This window comes from Argiope bruennichi, chromosome 5 (assembly GCF_947563725.1).
Source record: "Argiope bruennichi chromosome 5, qqArgBrue1.1, whole genome shotgun sequence".
NCBI classification, from domain to species: domain Eukaryota; kingdom Metazoa; phylum Arthropoda; class Arachnida; order Araneae; family Araneidae; genus Argiope; species Argiope bruennichi.
In genome coordinates, this window is record NC_079155.1 from 75038804 (window position 1) to 75062160 (window position 23357).

General features: G+C 28.8%; 1 protein-coding gene across 1 annotated transcript in view; it reads left to right on the forward strand.

Annotated features, from left to right (window-relative positions):
* The window catches only part of LOC129968562 (protein crumbs-like), a 90636-nt gene that overhangs the window by 42221 nt on the left and 25058 nt on the right, over positions 1-23357 (forward strand). The window contains exons 2-5 of the mRNA XM_056082574.1: positions 15763-16320; positions 21733-21861; positions 22734-22958; positions 23189-23305. Coding sequence (XP_055938549.1) covers positions 15763-16320; positions 21733-21861; positions 22734-22958; positions 23189-23305 — 1029 coding nt within the window. The remainder of the gene's footprint in view (positions 1-15762; positions 16321-21732; positions 21862-22733; positions 22959-23188; positions 23306-23357) is intronic.

Consider the following 23357-nt stretch of genomic DNA (forward strand, 5'->3'; position numbering starts at 1 on the left):
AATGTTGCTTTCGAAGTAATCGTTTAGTCATGTATTTCATCAAATACTCAAGAATTTTTTTCAACAAAATTTCAAAAACTTTTTGTATATCAAGTGCACTTACCCTATTGCAATTACTTTGAACTCTTTGGGAAATTAATCTTTCATGAAGTAAGGGAATTTAACATTGAGACTAAGTACTTTTTTTAATATTTATGTGATGCCCGAGTCATGTTTAGAGCCTGCATCAATGGATCGTTTTTTCTCTCTCCCTTTTTTTAACATTTACTATTACCCATTTTTTGAAATATTAATAGTTCTTAAATATAAATAATATAAGTCAGCCATCTGACTCTCCGACCCGCCACAAAGGCACACGAATTTAAACCATAAAACTGAATGACTGGACCGCCGCAACAGCAACACTGGCGGGAACTGTGGTTGAGTCCTAATGGCCATCACCTAACACTGTACAACCCTTCCCAAAGGAAGTACGTCCCGTCATCGATGGGAGGAATCTGATCCCCCACCTATTTGTGTACCCTCCAGGCTGGCGAGATCCAACCACCATGCCGGAAGCATCTCATCCTGATTTCGAGGTGCCCCCCGGGGCTCAAATATATATAAATAATATAAAATAAAAAAATTATATTTATCTAAATAATGACTTTTACGTCATTAAACATTATAACAAAGAGGTTAATTGTATGGGGTAACTACGCAAGAGCCAGATTTGGCCAAGTTGCGCCATTATAACAACAAGGAATAAACCTGTAATCGCTATCATGAATCAGAAAAGTTACCTCATTATCACGAACTGTGGTAATATTGCGTTGTATTTATCTTTATCGTTCAAGATTTCCTTTTTAGTATAATTTTGAAACTAAAATCATATAGTTAATACATTGATACAATGAGGGGGGAGGATCGTAATTGCAGACTATATGATTAACGTTTCAGACCGGATTTTATTTTAACAGCATATTTGAATTTCGTAGATTGGTATTTGCGATGTAATTCATGCTACACTTAAAAATGCAACTGAAGAGAATGCTATTCATATAATGAAGGAAATATATAATGTATTGACAAAAGTATAATTTAGCAATTTAGATAAAAATTGCAAAAAAAGAGTTTAAAAAATTCTGACTTGTTATTTATACGAAATTTAACTTTTTATTATACAGTGGTTTAAATAAAAAGAATTCTGAATTTTTGAGGCTTGGATTTTCGACATTCTGCTGTATTTACACCGAATTACAAACATTCGTGATTCATACACTTCTCCATTTAGGAAAGTTTACAGTACGTAGGACTGCTTGACCTTTTAGTTTCTTAGACCTCCAGTTGTACCTTACATAAAACATGAAATTTATTTTATGTGTATCATTATTATATTCTGATTGTAAAAGTTCAAAGACCGTCAGAGGATTGTAGGAGTTGAACTTTGACGGAGGTGGAACAAAAAGATTGTCTTAGGGTGTACTGTTACGCAGACTTCCAAGATCAAACAAAATTCTTTTTAACATGTACTTTTTACTTTGTTGGAGAACTTGCAATCGGTTAATTGGTCTTTTTTTTTTCGGTTCTAGAATATGGCAAAACAGTGTTGAGATATGCTATGATATTTTTATTAATATTTTGCTATTTTGTTTTGTATTATTGTCTTAAGAATTTGAATTACATATAAGCTTTGCTTTTTTCACACGAATTCTGAGCATCTTCTGTTATTAGTAGCATTTTATCGAATCTGAAATCGATACGTTTAATTTTAAACATTAGAGAATAAATTTTATGACTGTTAAGTCTGGAGGTTGGATTCCATAAAAATTACATCAAATTATCAAGAAATTAATTAATCAAGATGTTGGTACTGCGAAAAATTTAAGAATTGTTCTTTTTTTTATGCCGCAAATATCTCTAAGCATTTAATATAAAAAGCTCTATATGAAATTATAGGGACCTTTTATAGTTCAATTCTTTGTATCATTTTAATGGCTCAAAATGCATTAATAAAAAATATTTATTGTATTAACCATTTTATTTGAAAACATTTTTATATTTGGTGCGGATTTAATTTTCTAGTATCTAAAAATCAGTAGATTTTGTGCAAGAATTCATTTATTTCTTATTATTCATGACATGTATTCCTACATTATATTGTGAAGATTTATGGCAGTTAATATTACAAAAAAAATGCATGAGAAAAATATCTGATATGTCAAATGTATACAAAGAGTATATCATCTACGAAGTATTTTAGATATCAAACTTTCTATTTCTCTTCTCTTATAGTTATTATTTATTTCAGAATAGAATTTATTTTATCAACTTGGGAACTCATTGGAGTATTGTAGCTTTTCATGTAATTTTTTACAGAAAAGCATAATTGCTATCCTGTGTATATGTATTTTACTTGAAGACCTTGTATTTTAAAAAGCAGTTTTATTGCTGATTCTCAAATATTTGATGAAACTTAAATTGTTTGTTCTTGCGCCTGATGTAACAATAATATTCGATTTGCTACTTAATATCGCGTGTGAATGAATCATAGAACAATTCGAATTCTTTTTTTTTTTTTTTTTTTTTTTCTCAACAGACATACCTTGCGTCAGAACTGAAATGTTCTGAGATTGTCCTTTTCCTCGTTCGAAGTGATCTTCCTCTAAATTTTGTCTCTGAATCTGTCTTCTCACAGTGATTATTTTGGAAATGCATGTTACTCTTCTTTTCACATGAAAGTAAAAACAGAAAAGATATTTAGAAGATTTATAATTCCATAAAGCTTCCGTACACACAAATCGTGATGCAGCTGCACTATTGTCTACAATAAATATGAAGGCCGCGTGACGCTAGCTTCTTGTGGGTTGGCTTTTATAACTTCAGAAACAAAAGCAAATGATGGAGGTCGAGGCTCATACAATGGTGTTACTTAAAAAGATTCTTACTCTCCCTTCCTGTTAAGTGTCTTTTCCGCTGTTGCAGGATTATTTTGTATATAAAACTTTGCAAGATGATAATTTGGTCTTAGTAAGTTTGTAACAAAAGCCACTGTGTCAATTGAAGAAAGTAGGAATGCCTATAATGCAATAGAAGATATAAACAGTGTATTAAAATGATTTAATCTATTAGTCTTAAGTCTGTCTTCTTTCTCTCTCACATACATTATAATGAAACATAGAGAATTATTGTGATTGTATTTTATTAAATAAATTGTTTTAAAACATCATACAAAAAAAACAAAAAAACCAGAGATAGTGTTGATTGATAAGAAAAACAAACCTGGTTGTCGTCGTCGTCCACGTGTGGAAGTTGGTGTGACTCAAGCTTATCTTTTCAGAAAACAGAATGAATGAGCTTTTCCTTCCGTTCGAAAATATGCTATGAATAATTAATATTCGAGGAAAAAACAGCTGGAAATAACTTTGACTCTTCCTCAAAACTGGTTGTATCATATTTTGCCTCCTATCGCTTCTTTACGTCATATTTACGTTTCAAGCCTATCATCCCAACCTCTGATATGGTAATGAAAAATTTGATGATACGGACGTTGATATTGAGTTGGAATAGATTGAAATCGTCTGCTATTAAGGCAACCTTTAATTTTATCAGGCTTAATTTTTTAAAATCAAAATGAGATAAGATTTTAGGATACCTTCTGCAAAGAGTGTTTGTTCTACCTGCAAATCTCTGCTCGAAGTCTTATAGGTAAATTGTTTTCTTTCATATAATACATGTATTTGAGTGTTTCGCCTTTTCTGAAGAATTAATGACCTGAAAACTAATAGTTAAAGCAAAAACAAGGAATTTGTTATGACATTTTAAATTTAGCACTTGAAGAATAGACAATTTGAAATATTCTCTCATGCGTAATGGTTTTTATTTAAATTGTGAAACGAGTTATTATTACACATCAACTCATGTCAAAAGTAATTAGAGAAAGCACATGGTATTTTTTTAAACTGCAAACGATTAAATTTGTGAAATGTTTTTTCTTTCTTGAGAAATCGATTTTATTTAAATCTGAATTGTTTTCAACGGGAAAACTTTTACATTATTTTTCCCTGGGAATGATTTTCGTTTCAAAAACATTACTTCTATTGCGAAGCACTAATTCATTCAATACTTGGAAAGTGTGACCTACTATCTTGTCAGGAAAATGGATTAAATTTTAAATACGATGTAAATTTTTAAATTATTAATTGTAACCAGCTGACTCACCACAATTTTCCAATCGAATCCTATATTATTTCGTAAAAGTCCTAACTAGATTTCGTGTTAGAGGCCGCGGTTTTTTATAATAGCTTTCCTTTTCTGTAACGTACCCATTTTAATAAATATTATGATGAGTCATGGATTTCCGAATCAGCAGATAAGCCAATTACCTAGAGCTGCTGTGTTGAGGGGAGGAGCATGTTATTAATTTAGTTGACTAACAAAAAAATTGTAAAATTATAAATTCTATGAATTATAAAGTGTTAGGATAATATAGGCACTTTGTCAAGCATAATTAGTTAATTTTCTATCTACTTCATCGCTTTCTAAGCAGTATTCAGTATTTATATACACTAAGCTTCTGATTAATTAATAGTGTTTGATAATTTAGATACTGCATAGTCATGAGTCGAAATAAATAAATAAAAACATATGCATTTTCGCAAAATTATGGAAATAAAAATAATAACCTCGAATAAGTCATTAATTTGATAATTAAGTTCAAAGCGTATTGAAATTGTATATTAAATGGACCAGTTTATTAAAAGAGAGACCTCAGAGGCTCATGGATGCAAATTGTCTAAATCTGTCTCTACAATAAAGCAGATGTCTAAAGACATCTGCTCTGTAGCAAAGAAGAAAAAAAAGGTTAAGTGCTAAGAGTATTCGTTACATGTTTTCTAATTCCAGATATATATTATTTACCTGGTTGATGGTTGGTAAATTGGTTGATTTCTTTTTAATCCCTTCTATGGCACACTGGAATGTCCTAAAGTGGAAGTCTTATTCAAACTGTAAAATTGGATTGGAAAATCTCCTGTAAGTTAAAAAAAAATAGCTTTCATTCGCTATTTGAATTCATTAATTGATAGCATTTAAACGCCACTTTCTAATTATAATGATACCTTGTGTAAGCATAATTTACTAAAACTAATTTTGTTAAATACACATCAATGCAAATACAAAATCTTTTACAGCTGATAGAAAATGAGGGTTTACAAATTGAATTGGTGGATGTGAAATTTCATAAAGATCCGTTGAATTTGTGATTAACTACATATTTCAAACAATAGGAGAATCGAACCATCGGAAAAATTTGTTCCAAAACTTTAGCATTTGTTATGCGTGGCCCTAATTCTTCGCCTGTGCAGGTGGTTAGTATGATGGATGTACCCGCACGATGTCTCAAAATGGGTCATCCATCGACAGACCTTCCCTGTCTAAAAAACCAATACCTTATTTTACTGTTGCTAGTGTTGTAACCGATTTACTAAAGAAAGGGTAAGTTTGAATGAAGTTTTATCTTGGTTCCTTGCAATTTTTTTTCAATCCTGATAATGAGCAAAAATATTTGTATGCAAAAAAATAGCTACAATGTAACACACATTTTTTAAAGTTTCAAATGATCAATAATGAATGAAATGCGGTCATGTTACTTTTTATCTCGTCTTATACTAATATTGCACGACTGAATATAATTAATCTCCATTTTAAAATCTGTAAGAAGTAATTATGGCTGATTGAAAAATTTAAAACCATATCTGCATAATATCTATTAGAATATTAAACTGATAATTTTATGGCAGTTTTATAATCCTTTAAATATTAGAGGTATTTTAATACGAATGATGACCCATATTGATATAACATACTTCGACAAATCTTGTTTGTAAGACCATGTAATCTTTTAAGCAATGTTTTCTTTTTGCAATTAAAACGCTTGATCTGTTTTTCTATTGAAAGCAATTTCATTTTACGTGATTTTTTTAAAACTTTATTTTAATATTAGAAAGTGTGTAATAAATGCAAAAGATTTAAAAATCTAGTTCTACAAAAAACATTCATGCACTTAAAAAAATCTTTTAATGTAATAATATGTAATGCATTTTAAAAGATATCGGAAAGATGTAAATACTCATTGACGCAAGTTTTCTAAATTGCCTGTGAAAAAGCAGTTTTTCGAAATTGTATGTAAAAAAAAAAGCACTTCATATTGAATAGAAAAGTATTTAATATAATCACGTTTTCGATAAAATCGGTAGAAGTATTCAAATAAAATCAGTCGTAGTATTCAGAAAATAAGGAAAACGCTGTTCGTACTTTTCTATTGTTGTTTTTTTCCTTTAAAAATGAGCTTTGTAAAATCAGTCTTGGTTATTATCTATACTTATAATAAAGCTCAATGTGTGTGTGTGTGTGTGTGTGTGTGTGTTGGCGCTCTACAGGCAAGGTCATTTGACATACAGCTATCAAATTTGGTACATGTATACCTTAGAAGTCGGGAATGTGCACCTGGGGTCCCTTTTTTTGAAATTTTAATTAGAATTTTAATTATTAATTAAAAACTAACTTTCCCGCCAAAAAAATCTTCCATTTTCCCCAACGCCATCTTTTCCGCCAAAAAATTCTTCCATTTCCCCCACCGCCAAAAGAGCAAGGCTTCGGTTTTTTTCTCCCAACAGAAATGAGGCTAGGGTTAACGTTTTTCGGCGGATTATCTCAAACGATTCTGTTTATTTTCTTAATGTTTTATGCATTTAAAATTAAACATTGTTAATTAATCCATGTTTCAGATTCATTCTGATGTACTTTTGAATTAAAATAACACAGAATAAAGGAAATTAAAAATGTATAATCTGCATAGCGTTACCCCAACTGGCGTAGAAAAATTAACGCATTTGCGTTACCGGAGCTGGTGAAGAAAATTCACGCATGCGCATTCTGATTGTTGCCATGACAACCGTTATCAACGGATGATTTAAATTATTTTTAGGTTAGTTGCATGCTTTTGTAAGTAAATTGTATTTATGTTAGTTATATATTTTTTGTATATGCTTATAGTTTAAAGTACATCGTTTTTTAAGTAGTTTTTTAAACCTGTTTTCAACCGATTATTTTAAACGATTCATTTTATTTTCTTAAAGTTTGATGCATTTAAATTTAAACATTGTTAATAAATCGATCTGTTCATGATGAATCTGAGAAAATTTTGTTGACAAATTCTTGAGATATTACATAACTTAAGAAAGATATTCTTTAGTGCCCATAAAGTTTAAACGCTCAGTGACTCTATTATCAGTAATCATATTATTAAAAAAAATGCTTTGTTTCAGTAAAAAATATTATTATATTAATTGCAGTTTAATCATTTCCATTTTAATTTTAAGCATAAATTCTACCGGAACTTCAAAATTTGAAGCTTTAAAATATTTGATGAAGAAGCTATTAAAGTAGGAATTACATAAAATATTTAATTATTAAAATTTTAACGAGCATTAAGATTGGCGAACCGGCTGGTCGCCAAAGGCGGCTAGTTTAAATATAAAACTGAGATTTTATCAGCTCCATGTGTAGTCCGATTTCCTTGAAGTCATTTGATTGCTAATTATCTCGAATAGCGAGTTTCAAAATGTATCATGATGGTATAATTGCAAATTGTTTTAGTATCTTTGTTTGTATCAGGAACAACTTTGAACTAAACTAAACTGGGCAAATAACTATAATATGCTAATATGTTTTTAATATTTACAATATAGTTGTGTTTAAGAAAAAATTACTTATTAAAATATCTCATAATTGGTAACAGCATCTCACTAATTCCAGATGTTAGTTTGTTGGATAAGTAAACGTAGTTTAATCCTTAACATTTCACGAGCTCTGCTGCTGGAACATTAGGTTGCATGTATACTTTAGGCTTAAAAAATGTATAAAACAGTTTGTTTTTTTTTAATTCAAACTGTATCGACAGATATTTACTGAGATCATTACTAATTTTGTTTGCTAATCAAAGTAGTTGCATCATCTTTTAACGAATTTAACAAGCGAATGAGACCAGCAAAACATTATAAACATATAATTAAATTTAGATTAGCGAAAAGGTTAATTCAAAATTAAGATACTTCGATCCGAGTCCAGCGTAATTCTGTTAATCTCATTTTGAATAGTCAGAATGAGGGGTCATCCCAAAATTTTCTCGCATAATAATCTATACTTATAATAAAGCTCAGTGTGTGTGTGTGTGTGTGTGTGTGTGTGTGTGTGTGTGTGTGTGTGTGTGTGTGTGTGTGTGTGTGTGTGTGTTGACGCTCTACATGCCAGACCGTTGAAAAAATCTTCGTTTCAACATCGCCAAATGAGTAAGGCTTCAGTTATTTTTCCCACCCTAATGAGGGTAGGCTTAACATTTTTCAACCGATTGTTTCAAGCGTTTCTGTTTATTTTCTTAATGTTTGATGCATTTAAAATTAAACATTGTTAATTAATCCATGTTTCAGATTCATTCTGAAGTACTTTTGAATTAAAATAAAAAACAGAATAAAGGAAATAAAAAATGTCTAATCTGCATAGCCTTATCCCAACTGGCGTAGAAAAATTCACGCATTTGCGTTACCATAACTGGCGTTGAAAATTAATGCATGCGCATTCTGTTCTGATTGTTGACAACTATTTTCAGCGGACGTGGACTTGATTTGAATTATTTTTAGGTTAGTTGTATGCTTTTGTAATTAAATTGTATTTGTTGGTTATATATTTTTTGTATGTGCTTATAGTTTTAAGTACAAGTAATTTTTTAAACTTGTTTTCGACAGATTATTTCAAACGATTCTGTTTATTTTCTTAATATTTGATGCATTTAAAATTAAACATTGTTAATTAATTGATCTGCTGATGCTAAATCTGAGAAAATTTTGTTGACAAATTCTTGAGATATTACATAAATTAAGAAAGATATTCTTTAGTGCCCGTAAGGTTTAAATGTTCATTGACTCTGCTTTCAGTAATCATATTATTAAAAAAAAATGCTTTGTTTCAGTAAAAAAATATTATTATATTAATTGCAGATTAATCATTTCCACTTTAATTTATAGCATAAATTCTACGGGAGTTAACAGAAAATTAGAGAGATACATATTACGTTATGATTGAAGGCTTTTATAATATTATGAGTGAATTATATGACTATCAAAATTTGAAGTTTTAAAATATTTTGCTGAAGAAGCTATTAAAGTAAGAATTGCATAAAATATTTACTTATTAAAATTTTAACGAGCATTAAGATTGGCGAACCGGCTGGTCGCCAAAGGCGGCTAGTCTCTAATAAACTTGTCATGCCAGAGAAAGCCTTATATGACTTTGGCATATAATAGTTACGAAATATTAATTTTTGGCTAGGATTTAGCATTTTTACTGAATCAATCCTTGGCGAGTTATTTGGCGATTAATCCCTGGCACACTATTAATAGTATCTGAGAATGAAATTTTTGCTTTCGACACGTTTTCCACAATCGATTGGGACAAAGATTTGACACAAAATTGCTTTTCTAACTCAAAATTCCATACTTATTTTGATATATTTAAGTCATTGGGGTTTTTGAACTATCTCGTTTACGTGTTTCCAAAAGTACAGACCGACAGACAATCAATCCGTTGTTGGATTTGGCTTAAAATTTGACACTGTAGATGTTAAATCTGTGTACGGAATCTTATCTATCTAGCTTTCTTTGTTTTGTAGTTATAGTGTTGTGTTTGAACAGCCGGATAGACTAACTTCCTCTGAACAGATTTTATTGAAAATTTGATATAAATCTTCAAATTTGGTGTGAAGACGACCATCTAGCTTCAAAGCTTTTTTTTTTTTTAGTTATCTTTGTCACAAACACGCAGACTGACATTTTCCAAAAATTTGTTTTTTGAACTCAGAGGAGTCTAAAACATAGAGATTCGTCAAAATCTTCAGTTCGAATTTTTTAGCGATTATTATACTTTCTCTATACTACGTATACGTACGGGAAAGTAAAAATGCTTTGCACTGTGACTTGATGTACTTAGGTGATATGTATGTTAAATTTTTAAAATCTTTTGTATTTGCCATTTGTCAAGCTCTAGTTTATATATATATATATATATATATATATATATATATATATATATATATATATATATAAAATATATATTAGCATTTATATGATTACGATTATACTATTTACGTCAAAATAATTACGGTTTATAATTTTCTATATTATTGATTCTAATATAAGAAATATTGAAGTGACCTATAAATTATCATATGTTTTTAATTTAGAGCATTTACTTTGCATCACACAAAGGCTGTTCTGAATTTTGAATGTAAATTATTTCTTACATGTAATATCCTGATTTTATTAGCGATGTATGTAATATATTAGCGACATGGTATTTTCCTCGGGTAGTTTGGGTATTTGGAATTTTTTGGAGCCAGCTAATTATTGACTTGAAAAACAAGCACATTAGTGGAGCTCAGAAAATTGCTTATGCAATGTGGTTTCAAAATTGTTCCGACATAAATGAACATTGCTCAACAAAGCTAATGAATTAATGCAATTAATCGCACTTCCTTCCTGGCAACTTATTTTTACCCATCATATCGTCATCAAAATCGTTCTCTTCCACATCCTTTTTTTTTTTTTTTTTTTTTTTTTTTTTCCCCGTTGAACCTGGAACTTTTGTGAATGAAGCAATTGAATCATTATAATTTCTATCGCATCAACAAAGTAAGTGAAAGAATATATTTTTTATCTTCATCAGAACTTTTTTTACATCTTGTGAGATTTTATATGGAATCAAATCACATGCCATATTTGTATGCTGTTTTAATTGTATGTTATCTTATGCTTTCCCTTCTGCACAAAGTGTTGTGAGAATTAAATTTTCGGGGAAGGGGCGGGGGTTCGATGAGTGATGGTTACCTGAGTGTGAAATGACTCTAATAAGGAATAATGGAAGTAGGCATGATTCAAACCATAACAATTTTAATATTCAGTGATCTTAGAGACGTTAGGCGAAGATTTTATAAGTATAGATCAGACCCTTATTTTTAAGTTTTCCACGTTGTTTCAACTTGTAATGATGCGAGAATCCATGAGATTTTATTATTATTATTATTATTTTGTTGTTATTTTACTTCATAAAGAATATCATTTAAAAATATTACTTTTTTAAAAAAAATATGAATATAAGCTTTTGTATTTTATTCATTGGAACATAATTTACGGACTTTTTTGTTTTTGTTATTCTTACAAAAGATTTAATGCAAAAGAAAAATAAATATTAATTCTTTTAGAATCATTGTTTGAAAATCGGGCTGTAATATATAATAAATACATCGTATATCTTAAATAAAAGGAAAACATCGTATCATCATTAAGTATAGCAAAATTTACTTGTTAATGTGCTCTTGTGTAACAATTTATTTTTGTTATTCCGTATTATATAAATAACAAAAAATGTATTCCTGTCTTTACCACAAGTGTATAAAATCTCAGCACCTTAATTTTTTTAATGAAATTTAATTTATAGGTTTTTTCCAACATTTTTCTGATAGATAAAATATACGAAGTTTCAAATTTTTAGTTCGTATTTTTTTTTTTTTTAATCCAGCTTTAGCTGACGGATTTTTTTGATCTCTTTATTGACCAATACTTTAGGGAACAACCGTTGCAGAAACCAGAGTAATAGGTTGATCGCCTAAGTATAAATGATGGGAACGGTTGCTATTTTAAAATAAATGTTTTCTTTAAATCGATTATTTAAATATCTTTATATCTCCAGTGAATAATAATTTGAGTAGAAAGAAAACAAAAAGGTGAAGAAACAGGCTTTCATACGAGTTTTGAAAGAGATAAAACTGGAACATTACTAAAGCTGCGTGCGATTTCCCTATCTGATTGAAGTCCATTTGAAACGAAATGGAAGTAAATCGCAGCATGTTAATCGATGTGTGTCTGAGAATCTACTTTTTCTTTTTATATTGAAATATTTTCGCTTTTATTTATTTATTTTGCTTTGAGAAATAATGATTTCCTGAATTATACTTTGTGTTTTAAATTCTGCGGATTGAAGCAGGAAAGTTTGTAAATCCTCCAATGTAAACTGGTTTCGAAAATTGATACGTCTGGTAACTCCTTGTAATATTTAAATATTTGTAATAATTTTATCCCAGTTTTACTACTAAAACATTATCGTGTCTACAGTTTTCTGGTAAATGAATTTTACGTTGATAGGAAGAGGACGGATGTCTTCATCGAGTATAGTATTCTATAGCGATTTTCTAGCAAGGCAGCTAGCTACCTAGGATTGCTGGACTGAATAAAACAAGCAGATTTACCGAAAAATGTTATTTGTTTCAGTAGTTGCCAAATAAATTTATAAAAAAAAATAAGTGAATTATAAAACAAATTTGAGCAGAAATTTATATATTGAATTATTTAAATAACTTAAAGAATAATTGATTATTCACTATATATTGGAATATTAATAATTTTCAATATATTATTTTCCTTTCTTTTGCCGAAAGTATAGTAGTCTTCTGTTAATAAAAGTTATATATAAACGCTAACCTAGAATGTTCTAATTGATCAATATGAAGTGGTACCAGAACTAAATTTGATTTGTTTATTATTAGATTTTTTTAAATTTTTATTACCTTAATTTAAGTTTATATTAGATTTTTATCTCGAATCCGAACATTAAATATCAGTAAGGGTTTGATGAATATCAATGCTAAAATTAGCCAAGTCAATGCAAACAAATAAACAAAAAAGTCTTTGTATAAAATTATTTCAAGAGTAAATTCTCTTAGAAAAGAATTTGGAAGGAAAAAAAAATCGCTTGCAGATTTTATTTTGATTTTATTAGAAAATATATTTCTGTTCTATAAAGAGATAGTGTGACGCTCATTCCTTTTCTTTATAGTGTGATATATATAATTTTTGCATTGTTCTTAAAAACCAAAGCGAAGAATTATAAGTTATCCAAACAAATTAGGTGTTCTGCCATTTGAACTGCATAATGTCCTATTCTTCTGGTCAGCTAATATATCTTATTATGTTTATCGTTCCATTATTCAAATTCAAACGGTATTTTCAGATTGTAATTAATGATAATTTTCTCATCCGTTTCAGTTTTTGGACAATTCTATTAATGGATTTTATTCTTACTGTTATTTTGAAGTCATAGAATTTTCATACAAATCTAGAATGCGATTCAATGCTAACGTTGTTTGTTTAAATGTGTGATATAGGATAGGTTTTCTTTGTTTCTTATCTTACAAATTTGATAGTGGAATTTTTAAAGAAATCAGTTTGATAACATGGTTTGAAGTGTTGCTACTTATAAGTTTTTGCTTAGCTAAAGTATCGATTGCTATTTCCTTTTCAAAACTTATGATTGTCTTTCTTCCTCGTGTAGTGTTCTTTGTGATGTTAAAACACTAAAAGAGAAAAAAAAATCGTGTAAAAACTGTGTCTAATTTTTGTGTACAACTGGGCATTTTTATTTTCTAGTAATATTTACATATTTTATTATTGACTAATAAGTGAAATAAGCATTTTTTTAGATATCTTTGCTCAATTAAATATCTTGTGACTTACATATTATTCATTCTATATTTACATTTAAAAAAATCTATATATAGCAGTTTTAAACTTAAACATTGCAATTCAAGCAAAATCTTTATTACAACATTTCTTCTACTTGTTCCTTTTATCTTAAATATGTATTAGCAAAATTCCCGTTCAAACTAAATATCAGAATATTCTAATTATCATTCAACTAACCGATCATTAAAGTTTAATATTTTTACTGCACATTATTGACTAAAGACTGTCAAAGGGCGTTATTTTATACCTTCACGACTTGCATGATGTCATCTTTCTCTCTCTATTTATTGTTAAAAGGTGGCTCCACGCCAACTTATACAATAATTCTTTGACTATATTTACAGCGTTCTTCAGTTACTTCAGAAAGACCTATTGAAAAATTTATATAGAAAAGCTTATTTTTAATCAGTTACTTTATATTAATTTTTCTGCAGATATCGCACAATGAACTGTAGCTTGAAAATGTCTTGTCAAAATCTCTGGTGGTGGAATAGCATTTGATTTTACATGCTTATTTTAAGCAACAGATACTGAAATTCGTATGCGTAGAAGCATATTTAAAAATTCAACCAGATTTTTTAAGGTTAGCATTTAAATATTTTAGTCAAGAATATTTTGCTTATCTAGAAAAATGATCGTATTGCATGTACAAGATGAAGCAAATTGATGATGAATAAATATTTCTTTTATGTGTTGATTGTTCTTATATTTAAGAAAACGTTGAAATGACACATTTACTGAATGAAATAACATTTCTACCTAAAATACAATGATGTCCCTATCATTTCCGTGTAGACAGCTTCTCTAAGCCACTAGGTTGAAGAGGGGGAGGTCGCAGACAGATAATAAGTTATCAAATAAATGGATTCTACGTCAAATCTTATATTAGAACTACAGTACATTTCCTTTTAGTTAGAATTGTCATTAAGTAAACAAAAAGAACTTATCATTAAATAATTAAAGAAATGAAAATTAATTGATATATTGGAGTATTAATTATTCATTTAATTATACTGTTGTACTTGACAAGTCTTGTAATAATGATTTTTCATGCTATATTTGTTTAAAACTTATTATTTCTTTAACTCATCATAATAATTATATGCTTTTAATTGTAAATAAAGAGATCATTAAATAATAATTATGAATTATTATTTAATTCTCAAGATTATTTATCAAGAATTTTATTATTTTAGTTACTTTTTATTTAAACTAATCTAAACTGAATAATTAACTTATTGATTAAGATTATAAAGATGTGATGTTTATTGATTTTCATTGAACTGTGAAATTAAATCGACCAGTTATTAAAAAAGAGGCACTGCCGCCAGTTTGGTACTAATGATTAAACAAGCAAAGTATGTGTTTTGTAAAATAAATAAATAATCTTTGGGAAAGTTTATTAGGAAAAGGTCCAAAAATTCAAAATAGCTTATTTTATTCAATCTGAATAGTCTTTTGATTAGCATTTTGTCTCAGTTATGCAAATAAGATCGCTAGCTGTGAAAGTTTTCGCAATAAATGTGTGCATTAATTAACACTCCAGAACAACCTTCTTATTTGCTCATTTATTCTAGTCACGCCTCTAACATTTTATGATTGTACAGGAAATCCTTTTTTATAATAATTATAATATGATACTTTTTCCGTGCCTATATTTACCATTCTGTGGTTTTATGGTTACTTAATTCTTTAAAGCGTGTGGATTCGCATCCATTTTTATATTTAACATATAATGTTCTCATTGTATTTTGTTCTTGAATTCTCTAAAATTTTCAACAGTTAATAATAATTGTAATAAAAATAATATTTATAATATATTTTATTACCTTAATTAAAACCTTATTTATGACAATAATCAAATATAAGCCAGATATTACGTAAAGGTCATAAAGATGTAGTTACCAGATTGGCGTCCTTTAAAATTATGTGTTTAATAATAGCAGTGTTTCTTAAAATAAGATCCCTTGGGAAAAAAAATAAAAAAAATAATCAGAATATCGGAAACATCATTTCCTTAAATAATTAAACTTTTAGGAAACTGAACATCCTTGCAGTAAGCGTACTCAAAAGATTTTCTTTCACTGTATATAGTAATTAATAATATACACTGTGTATAGTGTAAATTAATATGTATTATTTTCCATTTCAGGAACAATGCTGGTGTTTTTATTACTCTTTCTAATTCAGAAGCATTGTGCATATGCCCAAGGACAAGAAGGCTTCTTTAACAAATCTTCATACGTGTCTATTAGTTCTTTATTTGACGCACGAAGTAGAACTTCGTTCAGTTTTAGAACTTGCTCCAGTGGGGAGCTATTATACCAAGAAGGTATCACTGGAGACTATGTAAATGTGACTCTCTTACCAACGGGCTCTTTGGAGTTCTCGTGGGAAGTGAACAGAGTTCACCACTCAGTGACTGTAGGTGCTAATCTCATAGACAATCGCTGGCATGACGTGGATCTCGTCCATAACCTTGGATCCGTAACGCTATCTGTGTCCAAGAGCAGTGTGCTTGTTGCAAATAACTCCTACAACAAGGATCTCTTTGATTTGAGGTTTGACAGCGGTCATCCCCAACTGACTGTTGGAAGAGGTTTTACCGGGTGTATTCTACAAGGAGCTGGAGTGGTTCTGAACGATTCTAGCATATACTCATATGAAGTGGAATGGAAGAAATGCCCTTTGCCGGCCAAAGCTTCCTGTGGTAAGTGATTTGAAATCTACCCTCAGAGTCGTAACAGTACTTTCTAACAATTTGTTCAGAGTTGGATTAATTTGTAGGTACTGTAAATTCGATTCGATAAGTAGTTTTTCTAAAAGCATTAATTTAAAACCATCTAAATAAATGTTTTTCATTTGCGTACATTTGATTGTATTATTTGGCAATTCTTTTATATTCTTGCAGTATTATCGGTATTTCTAAATTTTATTATGTGGTTAATTGATAAAATGAAGCTAGAAAAACTCTTTCATATTTTAAAGAATTCTTTCATACTTTAAAAACATCTTTAAAAAATTAATAGTCTTTATTTATTTTCAACAGTATTAAGCAATAAAAAATTTAGCAATTATATGATCGACTTTCAATATTGTTCGGCATTGCAGTAGCTCGTTAACTTTATCATATATAATGTTGATTCAATTTCATTAATTGCGAATTCAAACGAAATAAGTATATTTGATGTTGCTCTAAATAAAAATTCTGATGAAACTGGTATGATTTTAAATATTATGAAAAAACCGAAACTGATTTTTAAAACCATCCTAAAATTTACTGATTAAGTAAAGGAGACGCTAAATTTATTCACTTTAAGCTACATTTATAGAATGGCTTATGTTTTCAGAATATTTCACAATAAATTCGACAAAAAGCTTTCATCGCAAAAAATTCGAATGTGTTTGCTATGTAAACTATGAGTGAACATTTGATAGTTGCAGACATCAGATTTTTTTTTTTTTAAAGATATTTTCAGTAAGTTTAGTAGTTACCCTCAGTATTGTTGACAATTTAAGCAAATCTTAAGTATCCATAATTCTTAATCAGTATTTTAAATACAAATCGTAGTGCAAATATATAAATATACTGTCGCTGACGTATAGCGACGGTATAGGAAAGGCGGTAGAATATAAGTGCCCTTGTCGTTAGAAACACAAAAATGTTATCTGTATGAGATAAGATGTGGAAACAGAGGAAAAAGAAAAAAAGAAAAAATATATATTGTCTTGTCCCTTGTGCTATTTCCCTTTCTTATCCAATAATGATGGCCAGGAGCGGAAACTTTTTTTTTTTTTTTTTTTTCTGGCTTAAACTTACTCTCACTACACCATTGAGTCTGCAGGAGGTATAATGAAATTAAAAAAAGACTAAGGCTAAAATACCAAATTCTTAGTGAAAACCATTAATTTTCAATGTTTTTCATGTAAAAGTCCACAGGAGCATTGAAGTCCAAAAAGAAGCTTGAAGTTTGCAACCGATCTTATAAAAGTTTTAAATGCAGTAATCTAATGTAGATTTTCTTTTTTAACTTCAAATATATATCTGTAGGAATAGCACTTATAGATAATTTACTCATGGCTACAGTACCTGAAAATGATCATTTCTCTTACTATTTCCAAGACTTTAAAAGTATTATTTGTTATCAGTATCATTTTGTTGATTTTGAAATGAATTTGCAAATATATGATGAGAAAAAAAATGTTGTAAATATATAAATGCATTAATAACTCCATGTTTATATTATATGTGCAAGACTTGAAGCATACATTATATTGTTAATTTTAAACTTTTTATTTTATTTGTTTGTTTTTTCCAATGGGAATTTAAACTTTATCTGAACTTAATCTATTATACAATTACTACTTTGAAACCACATACTATACATTATAAATTCGTTGCGGAATTCTCAGTAAGAACGTCTATAACCGAATGATACAATTCCTGTTTGAACTATTCATAAAATATACCCCTCTTTAACGCCGATTTACAGAGTTTATTATGATCTGATTTTTATTATAACCTGCCGTATTAATGGTTTTAGTTTGGTCTCTACCTATCTGATTGAGGGGGGGGGGCAAATTATACATTCCAAACTTTTCTAATATGCAATCTCAGAGTCTATGTTGTAAAAAATAATAAATGAATTATTATTTTCTTATGTTTTACCACGATTTTGCGTGCCGTCCTTGCGCAGGAGCCATGCCAATCTCCCACGTATATCCTTTCAACCGACAGAGAATCCTAGAGATTCCAAGTTCGGGGATATTCTGTGGCGAAAAAAGTTATGTTTTGCCAACTATATAAAAAATTATTAAATATATTTTTCTAATAGCGTGGCTTCCAAAAATTATTCTTTATAGAAAACATTTGGCAAACAGAGAAGAAAGGTGGAACCTAGTGGAGTTCAAAAACACATTCAAATTATATTACATTGTAATCTTTACCTACATTTGAATTTGCTGACTTTTGTTGCTTGACTGTTTGTTACTAAAAATTAACTATTAAAAATTAATCTGTTAGTGATTTATTCTACTTAAAAATTAAAAGTGCTTCATTTTCCTGCGTGTTTTTCTTGTATTATTGTTAATATAGAACATCTTAAAATCCATGAATTTTTCAGCGCTATTTCAGCATAAACGCCATATTAAATATAGAATTGTAAGGCATTGCTTTGTGTAAATACAAACATTATACATTATTCCAATACATGCCTATGAATTATGCAATTATCAGAAAAAATTGCTAATTCAAGAGAAATAAACATTTTTTTAAAAATCCCTAATCTATATTTGCTTACATTAAAGAATTTTCCCGGTTCTTTTGTTCCATGAATAGAATTTTAATTATATGTAAATGCATTATTAATATCATTTTTAGATATCCTCTTTTGTTTTACATCTGATAAGAATGCACGTAGACTTTACAATATCATATTCCGTACAATTTTATGCTGTATAATCTGATGGAAGATATAACAATTATTCATATAAAAAAGCATATATTATGAAATATAATTTTCAGTTATAGACCCAGCAAATTTTCAAAATTCAAATTTTATCATAAGGAATTAAGTTAATACTGAATAATTTGTGTAAAAAGCTGATTTAATTTGATGAGCTTGATTGATTTAGTCTTTTTTATAATGAATTTACTTGAATGAATAGATTTGTAACTGAGTCAACAGAAAGAAATGATTTTAAAGGGCATTTTAGTTATATAGTGTCTTAATTTTTTTTATTATTGAAGAATAAATGTACAATTGCTGTACGCTTTTGCAGATTCTTGCCCTTGTATTTTTGCAATAAAATAATTGTTATAAACTAAACTCATAGTTAAATATTACCCTTTAGATTAGAAATCTTAATAAGCCAGTAATTCAAGCAGCATTAAATTCCATGAAGCAGATTATCAGTTTTAAAACTACCATTCATAAAGTTAGAACTCATTAATTTTCCCACCTAAAAAAAAAAAAAAAAAAAAAAAAAAAGCTTTGGGAGATATATATCTTATATGCTCTTTCTTAGTATTATTTATTTATTTGAACTTTAACTCAAATTCTTGAGTTCATTGGAAGTTCACCCAGAGTCATTTACTGTTTTAATTGAGTGCATTTCTGTAATGTAATAAACATTGTTAGACTTATTAGGTAACAAGAACTCAAACATTCATATTATTCTTTCGATGACATGGAATATATTTGTGATTTTGTTTTACATTTAAACCAGAATTTTTATTACTTAATGCTTTCTTAAAAATCTTTAGCAGAGGTTATGGGATTATTTTAAATGTAAATTCATGCATTAATTAATTTAAAATCTTTTACACTCAGATAACTTTTACCTTCTCAGTATTTTCTGAAGATAAATCATTGTTAGGAAAATAAGATTTACCATTTAAAAGGAATACTACAAATAAATTGTATTAATATGAGTTTGTTACTTGTAATAATAATAATTAAAAAAAACACTAAATATATTAGAACTCCAATTATCTTGGTAAATTTTAAATTTCTGGAGGGGGGGGGGTTACAAAAGAGTCTTACCGAATGAAGACTTCGAAACAACTGTCTTTGATATGTTTAAGCTATGATCAAAGCCGGTCCAAATGTCTGACGAGTATAGTGCGCAAGTGTAAAAATGATGTTTAATAAATTTTAAGAGTTACATTTGTATTACTTGCTGATTAAATAAAAAAAAGCAAGCATTCTGTGGCTGATTAAAAATTACGAATAAATCACCAATCTTTCAAAAATGCTTACAATTTGTGATTTATTTATTGCAGTCATATGTTTCATTTGTTTGGCATTGTATTTGTTTGAATTATGATTCCTTAAGGTATTTTTTTAAATATATCATTTCTGCTAATTATTAAATCTCCAAAATATAAAATTTGTGAATGTATGTAAAAAAAAAAAATAACCCTTGAAGATACTTTTTTAGAGGGGAGGGGCATAATGGGCATGAAAAAAGCAACAACAATATAGGAGCAACACAAAAAGATGCGATTTTCGCAGTTCCTGGCAATGATATGCTAATAAGTTGTTGAAATGTGTAAAATGTGAACATTTTTTAATCGTTAAATTAATGCTTTAAAATCAGTTTTCATCTCTTTCTTTTCTTAAGAACAAACCATTTTCCCTGTTTTTTTTTTTTTTTTTTAATCCGGATCGGGTTTGATTTCAGTTAATTCAAAGATGTGCAGTTCTAATTGGTCCCATACTTCAAGACTTCTAATGACGTCAATGGATTTCTCAAAAAAAAAAAAAAAAAAGGAAGGAAGGAAGGAAGAAAGAAAAGAAAAGAAACCTTTTTCAAGTCATTTAACAAAACGCAATTACAAGAATTTCAAATATTTACCGATTTTGCAATGCTTTATACGAAAAGTTTCACAAGATATGCTGTTAACAATGGGTGGGCATTTAGCTAATGGCAGTTTTGCTTCATTAACTTTTTTTACTACAGAGAAATTCTGACAAAGTTGGTAGATTCTTTGTGTCTAGGATCGACAATTATTGAGACATTTGATAAATCGACTTGTTAGATTTTCGATTATATATGCTGGTCTCTTCATGTTTGATACTCTCGTCAAGGCTCATAGTTTCGTTAGGTATTGTCAGTTTCTTATTTTGAAGCCATGCATCAAAAATAATGGTGACGACAATCGTTGACATGAGTGTAAATCAAGCAAGTGACTCATCTTATGAACAGTTTAGTCAGAAAGAGGCAAAGCCCATTTACCAACTGTTTGAAACGCGAGTGTATAGATACAAAATAAACTATATTTAAAAATTCCTTTAATTAGATTTTTAGATTTCCATTGAATGTAATACAGATGTTCAGAGTTATGACATTTGAAGATAAGAACCAAAATTGTTTTTTGATTTGATTCGTGCGAAGTTTTCAAGTCATAATATGAAGATCGTATTCTGTTCATCATAATAATTATGAATTTCTCAGTCTTTAACTTGGAAATTTTTTACCCCTCTAAGTTTGAATTTTTTTAAAAATTTATATTGTAGCAGTCTTCAAAATTTATTTTATTCCAATGGTTTTTGTTGGAAGTTTATACAATTATGTTTTTTAAATATATCTCTGATCTTTTTGTTCTGTTCTTTTGCAGAGGGCTACGAAACTGATCCATGTTTTTATCAACCTTGTCATAAAAATAGCAAATGTTCACCATCGCCAAATGGATATCAGTGTGAATGTAGTAATCGGTACGCTGGAGCAAACTGTGATATAGATCTAGGTAATTTTTTTTTATTTATTTATCATGTAATATGTTACATTTAGATTTTCTCAGTTTTTCATTAACACTGTAAATATTATATCCTCTATTTATAGTATCCATTGGAAAAGCTGTTTACTTCCTGCAGTTATTTCAGTAATTTTTTAAACCTGTTGAACATTTTTCCATGCTGAAAGTTTGGTGATCTGGCATTGGCAAAAATCATATCATTTGCTTATCACTTCTAATAAACATAATTTAAATCTGAAAAATCAAATACCATTTTTGGGAATATTAACATAAAAACGAAATATAAAATTTAATTCTCATACTGTGAATCCACCTCCAAATGACATTATATAGAGAGGGAAGAGACTTTCAACCTCTCATATTGGAGCTGTAAATAGTGAAAATCATAATGTGAAGCTTGTTCATTTAGCTCCTAACACCAACCTAAGTTTTTGTGGTTTTATCAGAAGTTTATACAATAAATAACAGATAAAGGCAGAAAACAATGAGATTGGCAGGATTTCTTGTGAGTTATACTTCTGATCCCTCTAAGAATAATTTTAATGATTCAGTGTGCATGCATACTCAATGAATATACATGCTTATGTCAGTTTTTCTGAAATAATATATGTATAATTTTATATCTATTTCAAGAAACTGCATTTTAAATTTATTATTGCTTTAAATTAATTCTGATTTTCCCTTTTAAAATTATTATTAATAATATTGTAAGTGAATATACTTTTTTAAATCTTTGAAATAATTTAATAAATAGTTGTGTGTGGTATTTTGAATTTTGTTTTTTATCTGTTCAATGATTTGTGCTTAGCACTTTATTTTTTTTTTCAAATCAGTTCCTTCTAAATTAGGAATATTTATTTCAGGTCCTCTCTGTGATAAACCAGAGTACAATCAGTGCCAGAATGGTGGTACTTGCCAAGAAGATGTTTTGGGTAACTTTACAACCTGTGCCTGTCCTCCCAAATACACTGGTACCCATTGTGAAACAATGGTTGATAATACTTTTTGTGATTTAATGCCTTGTCGAAATGGTGGAACTTGCAACATTAATCAATTCAGAACTAGTTATGTATGTACTTGTCCACAAGGTAAGTTATTAGTTCAGATAATTGTCATTTAGTCATTGTTTTTATTGTCATTATTTTTCATTTGCACAAATTCATACAGCAATATTATTTGTTGTCTAAGTATAGCAAAAGCTGAACCTTGGGCAAATAGTGTTTTCTGCACTTACATAATTTTTATATATGTTTATAAATAATATGAATGTTGTAATTGATCATAGTATTGCCTGATGCTCACTGAATATTATTTTTAGGTTTTGCTGGTATTGATTGTGAATTAAATATTGATGAATGTCAGTCTTCTCCATGTTTAAATAATGGAACATGTACAGATGAAATCAACTCCTACTCATGTGATTGTTCAAATACTGGTAAGACATTTTTTCAATTGTTAGAAAAATTAACTGGTTTTAACTAACGAAG